Genomic DNA, 12,604 nt, shown 5'->3' with positions numbered 1-12,604 from the left:
CCGACGTTACGGTTTTCTTGAGCAAACGAAGAAACAAATAATAAGGCGTTGTTGGTGAAGCTGGATTTGCTCGATGAACATAGGGACTTAGCGTACGTGAGGATGGTGGCCCAAAAGAAAAAGATAGAAAGATATTATAATCGGAGGGACAATCTGCGCTACTTCAAAGAAGGAGATTTGGTTCTAAGAAAAGTGACTTAGAGCACTTGGGAAGTCAACGCTGGGAAGCTGGGTCCAACATGGAAAGGTCCTTACCGGGTTTCATCTATCACCGGTAAAGGGTTGTACGAGTTGGAAAATCAAGATGGAATCAAATTACCCAGCAATTGGAACGTGAATCACCTCAAAGGTATTACTGCTGATGGATCCTATCAATACTGAGAGTATGTGCTCCACTCTTTTTCCTTCGACCAGTATTTTTCCCAATCAGATTTTTCTGGGAAGGTTTTAAACGAGGCAGCAACGGAAAGCATACTACAAAAGGAGCGTTATCAACAAGGATAAGACCTTTAAATTACAAGGCATTGAAGTCTTCACATGAATGATAAAACGCTAGGGGATGGTTAAATAATCTTAGGCTCGATGAAAAATCGCTGATGGGAAGCAAAGCTTGCCATTGAACCAAAGACTATTTAACCATTCATAAGTTATTTCCACCAACGAAGCAAGACTTCCAGTGTTCCAATTCGCATACTTCGCATTCAATCACCGGAGGGGGGGGGGGGGGATAGTATAAGATACAACAATATGAATGCCATAAAAATCGGGGACCGCGAGAACCGGGAATAATAATGTCTCATAGAGACCGGAAACTGCATGACCAACCTTGTAGAAATAAGTTATACTAGTTAGCCACATGTATTGGCAGTTTCTTTTTTCTTTAGCAAATGAATGCTTATGTACTTTTAAAGATAGAAGGAATAAAATGAAGTCCTTTTATTTTTATCTTATTTTTTGTCCAAATGATGAGTTGATTTTATCATTTGAAAGTTAACAAAAACTTCAAATGCTTTTGCCGGAATGAACAAGAGACGTCCTCTTCAAGAGTACCGTAAAAATAAGAGGGTCCTCTAATATGAAACCCTCATAGTAAAGGGTTGATTCCGGAAGAGTTTATGTCCGGAATCAAAAGCTATCAGATGAAAGTATACCCGAAGCTTTAACTAATTCAACGCAAAGGGAATGTATTTTGCACAACACTTAAGCAACAATGTTATTTATCTATCAAAAGCCAAACTCGATGAAACGTTTGGAATAATTACAAAGTAAAAAAAAAAGAAAAAAGAAAACAGAAAAAAGAAAAAAGAAGAAAGAATCTAAGCATTATCGCCGCCAGAGCCCAAAGGGGGAGAGGGTTCTCCCCCGGTGGAGGAAGGCGGATCAACTGCTGGTTTTTGGCCTTCATCCTCATCTTCTTCAATCTCCCTTACGATCTCCGAATACTCAAAACTAGTACTCGAAAAATCGACTGCAGCAGCGGGGAGGCGTTCTCGAGCAGACAACTCTAGTTCTGGAGCCTGGGCAATGCAATCATCTATATTTGCAATGCCCTCTTTGGCCTCTTCCAATGTCTTCTCAAATATTAGGGAATTCTCTTAGTCCTGGAGATTTACCTGAAGGTTTTTTATTTCGGCCTGGAGGCCGTCCCTCTCGGATCTTAGGTCACAGAGGCGAGCATCAAGCTCAATATTCGTAGCCAAATGGAGCCGATTTTGGTCCATCGACCTCTTTAGCCTCTCCTTCATTCGGGCCTGAACCTGAAGAGGCTAGGAGGGTGCTATAGAGTGCCCTTGCTCGAAATAGCGCCCGCGGATCTGCTTCCGGTGAAGGTGCTTCATCTCGGAGTCCCCAGCCAGAGAACAAGCAACCAAAAAGGCGATGTTTTTCCTATGATGAGGCTCAAAATAATAAAATAAATAAAACAATGACTGAGCTAGCCACAGTGGTTGTTGTAGAGGATGGGGAAGCTAGTGATAAAGTGGCTCCCCTTCAAAGGAGAAAAATATCTTCATCAGCACAACCTGATGCTCACCCGGGAGAGCTTCAAAACCTGACCGTAGAAGAGATCCAAACACATTGGGATGAGATAGATCTGGTAAATAATGCTGATTCTCGCTTTCCAGCCCCTGTCGATGTCTCCGGTCCAAGGAGTTCGGTCCCGGGCCTCTTCTGCCTTCGGCCACTAAGTAAGCAATAATTAGCACTGCACCTTTCACAACTATTTCTCATCCTTCCATGTGAACCACTTCACACCCCTCGATACAAGTTGCACCTTCACCACCAGCACCAGCTGCATCTCCTCGGTGCTTTTCCTCCCCGGTCTCCTGACAATGGGAATTTAGGGCACAATTATTCACCCCCTTCCCCAGATCCTTGAGGGAGGAGAAGTGTTACTCTTTTGGTTTGAAGGAGTGTCATCTGTTGTACAACCCAGTAGAGCTTGTGAACTATCTGAAGTCGCTGGTTTAAGAAAGAGATTGGAAGAAAATGCGCTCCCTTTCGAGAGAATGCTTGTTGACTAATGCCATGCGCTCCCTTTTGGGAGAATGCTTGTTGAATAATGCCATGCACAACGCGGCAGTAGTACCGTACTTATCTTCTTACAACTTCTTTCCCCTATACCTGTTGTAATGGGAATCCTAACCTCGATACTCTTTTTTACAGGCCAACTTTCTCGCTTCTGAAGTCCTGCAGAAATTGACCCTTGATAAGCAAGGACTCGCTTTCGAGTGAGATCAACTATTGGCCAAAAGGAACCAACTTGACGTGCGCCTCCCAGTGTTGGAGGCAAAGGTTTCTGAGATGGGCGAGCTTGAGGCCTGGTTGCAACAGAGTGAGCAAGATAAAATGGACCACAGCCAAGAATCCACTCAAGTGCATGATCAACATCAAGAGGCTAAGGTTAAGTGGGCTGAGCTCCACGACACTATGCTTGCTGCTGCCGAGTGTGAGTCTACCTTCGAGGAGCAAATAAATAATTTGAAGGCAGACATAAGCTCCAAAACCTAGGAGGCCAACTCATTACTTCAACATTCTTAGGAAAACATTTTACTGCATCTTTACTACCATGGCTTCTTCTACTGCATCCTTCAGAAGCTCTGGCCTTTTCTTCGGTGGAGGCCCAAAGAAAAATAAGGACGCTGATGTCGATTCTGAGCCTCCCACTGTAAACACCATCATACCAAAACACCTTAGTACTGGAACGACTTCCAAGAAAAGGCCCCTTCTGCATCTTCACGAATTTAGGTTGTTAGTAGGTATCCCTCCTCCATTCGCCCTTCTAATATCCCTGTTGTGAAGGAGGGCTACAACTGTCCTAACCTCGACATCCTCGCTCCGGATATGATAGAGCGGGTTACCGTCACCAAGAAAGGTTTTACATATGTCTATACATATCCCTTTACCTTGTGTCCATTTTTCCTGGGGACGAATGAAGGGCTCGACCACGTAATTTTGGAGTTTTGTCACCGGTACCAGGTCTCCTTAGCACAAGTAGGCCCATCTATATGGAGAACGATGGCTTGCCTTCGCCAACTGTGCATGGAGACCGAGGAAACCCTAACACTTGCACAAATGATGAATCTCCATTCCCCCAAAACGTTTTGTGGGGGAGTAATAAACTTTAGAAAATGTGGCCATCACGCTCTTCTCAACAGTGCGGACGTTGACAATGATCACTGGTGGATGGAGTGATTTGTCATCATCACTACCAGGGACATCATCCCAGCCACAACTCCGCCTTTTCTCGAGTCGTGGAACCGATTTCGTAAGTTTTCGATTTATTCATTTCCCTCGTGAAAAGATTATTTTTTGTTGTTGCTGATTTTCCTATTTCTATTGTTCCAACTATCTGATGGGAACCACCACGGGTATAAGGCCTGGACCAGTAGGTTCAGAAGATTCTGAAAAATTACAGTACCAGAATCCCGTCGGTGGAAGGAAATGGCCTTCAAATATGGGCGGAAGGCCAAAAATCATGGTAAACAGAGTCATTCTTCCATTTATATTTGCACGAACATAGGTAATTTTTACGGAAAAGTTGCTAACTCCATTTTTTTCTTGATTGGGGACTTCTGCAGGGCTCTATCACCTGCCCTGAGGTCGAGAAGTGAAGAAATAGACGGTAAAAATCGTGGTCATGATTACCTAAAAAACGGCAAAAATATTTGCTGAATTATGGGGCAACATGTATTCAGGGTATTAAATGCGAGAATACGTGCGTCCTTTCAAGCGTCAGAAACTTTCAGGAACTTTTCCTCCAAGGGATCTTCACCAACTTTCCGGTGACACACATATATGTCACTGGAAAGCAGGGGGACTATCTGTATAGGGTAAAATTGGTTTATAATAAATGATCAAATGATGGCAAGACACGTGGAACTGAAAATAGGTATAAGGCAAGTCAAGTAATAACCAGTACCGGGAATAATAACTACAATCAACATCGGGTAAATCTCGAAGCGAGCGCAGTCAACGGGAGCAGATCGAGTATTTGCCATCGGATAACATTCAATGAGAGAATATTCTTTCACATTAAATGGATAACTGATTCAGAGAATATTCACATTCATAGCCTGCCATTACATATTCATCAGTAACACTTTTATTGTCATTTAAGTAGGTCTTGATATTAGGATCTTGTTTTCCTAGGTATAGTTATAAATAGTAGGCTTAATAGCCATTGTAAGACACGAAATTCTTGGCAAAACATATGCGATATTTCATTTTTGCTATCAATTAAATAACAATATTTTCTTTTTGACATTGCTTTCATATTTGCCCTCGGAGAAATTGCGCTCGGAGCGAGGCTTATCATCTTCTTCAATTTCAATTCCTAAGTCTCATTTTTAATCTTATTTCTTTATCATTTTTGGATCAAATCGGTTCGCTTGTCTATAAATTACGTTACAAATTTAACTGTACTGTTTTACGGATAAATACATAGAGCATGACATCATATAAACCAAGGGCTGACATATCTTTTTTTTAAAAAAAAATAACACTTTCGTAACTGAACAAAGCCATCCCAATTGTATCAGAAAAGCAAATGTAACACTACTTTAGAAATCCTTGACAATTCAACCAGAAGCAAATAGAGGCCAAAGAATCATATCCCTGTGTAATGATTCCATTGCATCAGTTTCTCTAACGTTACTTCATGATTTATTGAATAAAAAATATGACTAATATTTAAATTAGCAAATAATGGTCATAGAACGTGCTTATTCATTCTAATGACATTAATGTATACTGACCGAATTAAAATAAAATAAGTAGGAATATACCTTTTTCATCTTGATGCATATAAGACTAAATTAATGACACGATAGTGTCATCTGCTTACCATTGAGATGTATTGAAAAGTTTCTTTGGCAAAGCAGCAAAAGCAGTTGTAGCTTCCGTGGAGGGTTTTCACTTCCTTTAGGAAGTATCAGAGGAAATAAAATAGCAATTCGTGCTGATAACGTATTAAGAAACTTAGCTCAAAATAACAATATAAAATAAGTAAATAGACAAAAGAGTAGAGAGAAAAGAGAGAACGTTCTTATTTCATTAAGTGTTTCCCAAGTGTTTACAAGTGTATAGTACATGATCCCCAATACCTCTATTTATAGGGTTACATAGAGGCTTACAATAAGGTTACTTTAAACATGATATTAAATATTTGAGATCATGGAATAAGATCATAGGAAAATTATGGAGGTGTGAGAGTTGCAGCTATAATGGTGAGAAGTAGTAAGGATTATCGACATAATGGAGAAGAGTAGTGAGAGTTATATTTGATTAGTGGACATCCATATAAATATGTATTTCATAACTGTTTACCCAAAAAATGGATAGAGTTAAATTTATACGTAGTTCTAAGGGTATGTGATATAACTTGACACAAATCATAATAGTAAATAAAAATATCGAATATTGACTGTAAAGGATGAAAATAAGCAAAGTTGAAAAGAGGATGATTTATGGATTAAGCAAAATGAATCAACATATGAAGCTAAAAAAGGATAATTCTTCAATATGGGAGTGTATGATATCTGAGTTACAATGTATGCCAAAAACTTGTTCTTTACAGAAATATAACCATCCCTCTTATAGTGGAGGGATTCTACTTTAGATATAATTAAAAATACATAGTGGGGAACTCATGATAAATCTACCTTTCCTTAATTCCCGCCGAGATTCTCTCCCTTAGTGCGGTTGTAACGGCTCTTGTCTATGAGCTCGATCCTGACCGGACTCGGTATCTGTCGGTTTCCAGGTTTAGAGCTCGATATGGGTTCAAGCTCGATGTTGACTCGGGCCCCAGTAATAGGCCGGTATTGGTTGGCCTTAGGCCCTTAAGCTCAATTCCACCGCTTCTCATCATAGTTCGATTTGGACCCGAGCTCGATAATGACTTCGAGCTCGGTATTTGACCTGTCCCTGAAACTCGAATCTCGTTTGTGCCTTCTTCGGATCCCATCTCGATATTATGAAGACTTTCTTCGGTCTATTATGTTCCCATCTCGATCAGTCGTATGAATGCCGAAATCAGTTTCGACTGTATACAGATAGTCCCCTCGTTTCTCGGGAAGGATATGGCGATAAACGATATGATTTCCCAACGTCTTGATTGGATGTACACTGACGTTTGCATCGAGCCTGGCCATGACGTACGTGATAGTTGTCCCGTCAGTTCAGTTTATCAAGGCATTTAATGTGTGTTAGACGGTGGTCGGCTACCGCTGATATTGAACCGTCATTGCTCAATCTATAAATAGCCCCTCCTTTTACCATTTATCACTTTTACATCTTCAATCTTCAATCTCCAAATTTTCCAAGTTCTTTCTCGCATCTTCTGAGTTCATCTGTAAGTATGTGATTTTTCTGCAAATATCTTTCTTCTGTGATTTTTACTGCAAAATCTTTCTTCAAAACACCATATCTTTGTCATCTCCTTCTATTTTCCATCTCTAAAGAAAAAATGGCGAAAACATCTAAAACCGTTCCACAAAAAGAAAAAGCTTCTTCTTCACAGCCTGTCGTCGACAAAACACCGGTGGAGCCACGGCCTGAGGAGTATGTTCTCGGGGCGTGTGTTCTTACCTCCGATTTTAAGGTCGATAAAGGCTCGTCAGTTCTCGGTCGATGCGAGCCAATATCGAGGTATATGTGCTCGATAAACCGATGGGAATCTCGAGCAGCTGAGGAAAGACTGTAACTGGGAGAAAATAGAAGTGATAATCCCGGCTCCCGAAGAAGATATCACCACTTATGTGAAAGGGGTTTTAAGTGTGTATACTTACCCTTTAACACTAGGCGCCCTCGAACCTATCGTCATTGATTTTTGCCGTCAACACCGAATAACCCTAGGCCAAATCCATCCTTCATTTTGGCTGATCATTATTCTGATCCGTTTCTTCGTGAACAAGATCGAGGGGACGCCTTTCACCCTCGACCACCTCATTCGATTGTACAGCCCCCGCCTCTTTCGAGGCGGGTTAATAAAACTTCAGTGTCGGGCCACCAAGGTTCTCTTCTCGAGTATAGATGAGGACAAGGATCGAGGTTGGATGGGTAGGTTCGTTCGAGTGAAGACTTCAGACCTAATACCGGCCGAGAAGATGCCATTTCCCGAGGAGTGGAACATGAAGCGTAAGTGTAACTCTGCTATTATCTCTTATTGTTTTGTTTTTGTTTCTTTCTCACTGATATCCCCTTTTGTGATGCAACGGTTCTTTGGATGCCCGGTGCAGTTCCTGACCTTAAGAACTGGGTACGGGACCTGGCTTCGACCTCTACATATGCCGAGCGCTCATGGCGTGATTTGTCAAAGGGCCGATGGGAGGCCAAAAATCATGTTAATCCTTTTTTCTCGTATCTTTGATAGTTTGAACGAAGTATTTCCGTATACTTAATCAATTTTCTTATGTGTAGGCCTGAGCAACGATGCAGTTTTGAGGCCCCCGTCCGACGAGAAAGAGGCTTCGGCCTTTGTTCAAACACCGGTGAAGGATAATAAGAGAAAAAGGCTTACTTCTGAAGATCCAAAACCGAAGACGAAGACGGCTCATAAGCCGAGGAAGAATACCATCCCTTTGACTGAAGAATCAGTTCGGCATCTAATGGATGAAGACGAGGAAGAAGAAGACGACGGGTCCGTATTGGTGGACCGAATGAAGAAAACCATCGATGCCTCAAAGGCAGCTGGATCGAGGATGGTATGCGTGTCTCCGCCTCGAACTGAGGTGGTATCGGAGAAATATTCGAGCAGAGTCCCCGAATTGTTAGAGATCGATGATGCTTCCCACCAAAGTCAACAAACGGTGGGTATATCTGAAGGGGCCCCAAGTGAGTCGCTTGGGGCAATAGTAATCGGAGACTCGCCCACTCTCCTTGCTTTTTCCTAAGGGGCTATTCGGGAAGCCCAAGCTTTGGGGGCCCTCGAGATAAACCGGTCCCATGAACGGGAGGACCCCTTCTGTGATTTGTTTACTAGTATCGAGGATGTTGCTGGCCCTAGTGATGTGTCGGGCCTTTTCTTTGAAGTGCAACAAGCTCTAAATTGGGTAAGCTCTAACTCCCTTCGTTGATATCACTTTTATGTTTGCTATTCTTCTCTAACTTCTTTTCTTCTTGCTTACGTAGGCCGCATCGGTTCATCGAGAAGCATGTTCTCGGTCTCGAGTTGAGCTGCGTCGGTATGAGGCCGACCTCCGACGGGTCACGGAGGAGAGGAACACCCTTAGACTTCTCTTCGGGCAAAAGGAAGAAGAAATCAAGGACATCCGGGCTGAGTTGGCCAAGGATCATCAAGACCAGACCGACCTGACCGAGCACGTAATAATAATCTTAAAAACCCATGGGCTCGATCCTGGAACGGTGGCTAATATTTTGATCTCACAGTTGCGGCAGAAGCTTGAGGTGATTGGGAAGCTTCGTGAGGAGGTCGATATGATAAGGGCAGAGTCTTTGGGATGGAAAGATGGTATGGACCGTCTTGCCACAGAAAAAGAAACTGCTCGAGCCCAATTATCATCGGCCAAAAACCAACTTCAAGTTATGAAGGAGAAGAGCTCGGTTCAAGCAAGAAAAATAGTGGAGCTCGAGGCTCGGTTGGCCTCCGAACTTGCCAAGGCCAAATCTGACGCCGAAAAAGCAAAGGCCAATGCAGATGCATTCGTGGCCGTCTATCAGGCCGATGCTAAAGCTGCTCTGGTACAAGCAAGAGAGGCAGTTGAGACCGCTAACACTAGAGCACATTGGGTTGCTGAACTTGCTAAATGCCATTCTCAGAGGGAGACCCTCGAGGAGATCCATGCTCGAGGTTTCGATCTCACCGAAGAGATAAAAAGGGCTAAAGCGCTTGAAGCCAATGCTGAAGCCTTGGTTTCCAATGATGATGATGATGGGAGCAAGAGTGGGTCCGAGAGTGGGGTGGAGCCCGATGGAGAAGAGACCGCCCCCGGAGATAACTAAGAAACTTAGCCCTTAGTTTCCATTTTGGTTTTTTGTGTAGGGTCATGTTCGGACGTTGTAAACACTCTTGTATATATATATATATAAAGATATTTTCTTTTCCCGACTGTCTCTATTTTATTCTCTGCCTTGTGAAGATTTTGTTTCATTCATGCCTTATGAAGGTTTTCATAAGGCTTTAGGCAATTTGATCGAATTCAGACCTTGTAGCCTTTATAACCGTGTGAGTGCTTGCTCAAACTAGAAATAAGGTAGCCCGTAGGCTTATTAGTCGAGTGAGTGATTGCTCGAACTCAAAGTAATATAGCCCGTAGGCTTAATAGTCGAGTGAGTGATTTGAACTAGAAGTAATGTAGACCGTAGGCTAAATGGTCGAGTGAATGATTGCTTGAACTCGAAATAAAAGTAGCCCGTAGGCTTAATGGTCGAGTGAGTGATTTCTTGAACTCGAAATAAGAGTAGCCCGTAGGCTTAGTAGTCAAGTGAGTGCTTGCTCGAACTCGATGTGATGTAGCCCGTAGGCTTATTAGTCGAGTGAGTGATTCGAACTCAAAGTAACGTAGCCCGTAGGACTAATGATCGAGTGAGTGCTTGCTCGAACTCGAAGTGATGTAGCCCGTAGGCTTATTAGTCGAGTGAGTGATTCAAACTCGAGGTAATGTAGCCCGTAGGCTTAATGGTCGAGTGAGTGATTATTCGAACTCGAAATAAGAGTAGCCCATAGGCTTTGTGGTCGAGTGAGTGCTTGCTCGAACTCAAAGTGATGTAGCCCGTAAGCTTATTAGTCGAGTGAGTGATTCGAACTCGAAGTAATGTAGCCCATAGGCTTAATGGTAGAGTGAGTGCTTGTTCAAACTCGAAGTTATGTAGCCCATAGGCTTATTAGTTGATTGAGTGATTCGAACATGAAGTAATATAGCCCGTAGGCTTAATGGTCAAGTGAGTGCTTGCTCAAACTCGAAGTGATGTAGCCCGTAGGTTTATTAGTCGAGTGAGTGATTCGAACTAGAAGTAGGGTAGACCTTGGGCTTCGTAGATAGTCCCCGAGTGATAATGGTTTCTCGAACTCGAGTTGGTGTAGCCCTTGGGCTTTATAGTCGAGTGAGTGTTGCTCAAACTCAAAATAGGGTAGCCCTTGGGCTTTGTAGATAGTCCCCGAGTGAGAATGGTTGCTCGAACTCGAGTCGGTGTAGCCTTTAAGCCTGTTTGCATAATAGATCTCGAAATAGAGGAATTGTTTCTTGTATATAAGATAATGGTAAAGAAGATATTTTTCTTTGTAAGTTATTATACATGTGTTCATGTTTTGTGCCAGGGCTCAGGCCAACTATATGGGCATGGATATGGGCATAGTTCGTTTGACCATTTGGCCCTTACAATCTTTCCTGTCGAGACTCTGTCGCCATGAAGTAATGAAGTAACTTACTTTGCACCGAACTTGATAATCATCGAATGGTATAGTTGATGACAATGCCCCCCGGTATTCGAGGTTGATTGTAAGGAGGCCTCGGATACTGTTGAATTGTTCCAAGTTAGTATGATCAATAGTTGCCTCATTAAAAAACCTTGCCGAAAAATCCATTTGGGACAAAAACCGGTCTAAGGGAAAAAGAGTGCAACGTGTGCTTTCTGGCCTAAAGGCTTCGAGTTGAATAATCCATCACTGTCTTTGGTTGAACACCTGCAAGGGTTAGTTTCGAAATATAATTGAACAGGGGAGGACCATACCTTAGTAGTAGTATCGTTTTAGGCATGACACGTTCCAATTTGCGTGGTAGTTGATTGCCGTTTATTACATCGAGTTTGTAGGATTTTCATTATACGGCCGGTATTGGTCTCTAATTGACCTCTGCTCTCGGTTGGTAGCCCTTTTAATAATGGACCCAGAACCCAACTGGTCGTTTTCGACTCTTATTTTGGATTGATATTAATTATGCACATCGGCCCAAGTAATAGCTGGGTACTCGATCAGGTTATGCTTCAGCCACCGTGAAGCCATCGAGCTTCGTTCGTTTAGACCTTGAGTGAAAGCTTGAACAACCCAATCGTCTTTTACTGGTGGTAGATCCATTCGTTCCATTTAGAAATGAGATACGAATTCTCTTAGCATCTCGTTATCCTTTCGTCTTACCTTGAATAAGTCTGACTTCCTGGTCTCGACCTTTATGGCCCCAGTATGTGCTTTTACAAAAGAATCTGTAAGCATAGCAAAAGAATTGATAGAGTTAGACGGTAAATTATGATACCATATCATTGCTTCCTTTGTCAGGGTTTCACCGACTATTTTCAATAATACAGATTCGATCTCATCGTCCTCTAGATCGTTCCCTTTGATGGCACATGTGTAAGAGGTGACATGTTCATTGGGATCGGTCGTTCCATTATATTTAGGAATCTCGGGCATACAAAACTTCTTGGGGATCGGTTTAGGAACCGCGCTTGGGGGGAAAGGCTTTTGTGTAATTTTTTTGGAATATAAGCCCTTCAATATCGGTGGTGCTCCCCAGGATCTGATCAACCCTGGAGTTACGTGTTTTCACCTTTTTGTTGTTTGCCTCGATCCTCCTTTCTCTCGATTCTATTCGTTTGGTCAGTTCTTCGAACATCTTAGCAATTTCGGGATTAGTCCCCGACTCTTGCTTATTTGACCTTACTATAGCTGGTTCCGTTCTGTGGGTGACTTCTCGGGGTGGACTAGGCTCTGGCCTGCTCGATACCTGGGTTTGACTCTGCAACTGAGCTATCGCTACCTGTTGAGTTTGCAACATTTCGAAAATCATACGCAAGCTGATTCCATTTTTCTCAACATTATGGGTTTCTCGAGTTGCAGATCGAGTACCACCATGAAAGCTATTTTCAGGTTCAGAACGTCGGTTTGTCTCAATGGCCTTATGCGAATTAACATCTAATGGCACTTCGACTCGAGCTCCAACGACGTCGATAAGTGGCCTTTCGGACCTGGGCGTTAAGTTGTTGTTCTCACCTTAAAGGCCAGCTTCGTTATCGATAGGTAAGGCTATTTAATTGAGAACTCGTCGTTGCTAATCTGAAATCAAAGATACTTCCGAAAACAAGCGTAAAATGGTGTGTTTTTGCAGATTCGTATCAAATAATGACTATTAACCTTAGCCCCACGGTAGGC

The 12,604-nt window shown here is 42.6% G+C and overlaps 1 protein-coding gene across 1 annotated transcript; it reads left to right on the top strand.

Annotated features, from left to right (window-relative positions):
• Positions 1-2,802: 2,802 nt before the first annotated feature.
• On the top strand, positions 2,803-9,462 carry LOC138899982 (uncharacterized). Its single transcript, XM_070186683.1, has 3 exons — positions 2,803-2,947; positions 7,921-8,204; positions 8,632-9,462. The coding sequence occupies exons 1-3, from the start codon at positions 2,803-2,805 to the stop codon at positions 9,460-9,462; spliced, it is 1,260 nt and encodes a 419-aa protein (XP_070042784.1).
• The last annotated feature ends 3,142 nt before the right edge of the window (positions 9,463-12,604 follow it).

The sequence above is a fragment of the Nicotiana tomentosiformis genome, chromosome 10 (genome assembly GCF_000390325.3).
Source record: "Nicotiana tomentosiformis chromosome 10, ASM39032v3, whole genome shotgun sequence".
NCBI classification, from domain to species: Eukaryota; Viridiplantae; Streptophyta; class Magnoliopsida; order Solanales; family Solanaceae; genus Nicotiana; species Nicotiana tomentosiformis.
This window is presented reverse-complemented; position numbering and strand designations above follow the sequence as displayed.

Excerpts from the sequence above, each read along its gene's own strand:
- LOC138899982 (XM_070186683.1), top strand. The coding sequence starts at position 2,803 with ATGGGCGAGCTTGAGGCCTGGTTGCAACAGAGTGAGCAAGATAAAATG. Across the intron at positions 2,948-7,920 it reads TATGCTTGCTGCTGCCGAGT|GCCTGAGCAACGATGCAGTT; the intron begins GTGAGTCTACCT and ends TCTTATGTGTAG. Across the intron at positions 8,205-8,631 it reads AGGCAGCTGGATCGAGGATG|GCCGCATCGGTTCATCGAGA; the intron begins GTATGCGTGTCT and ends TTGCTTACGTAG.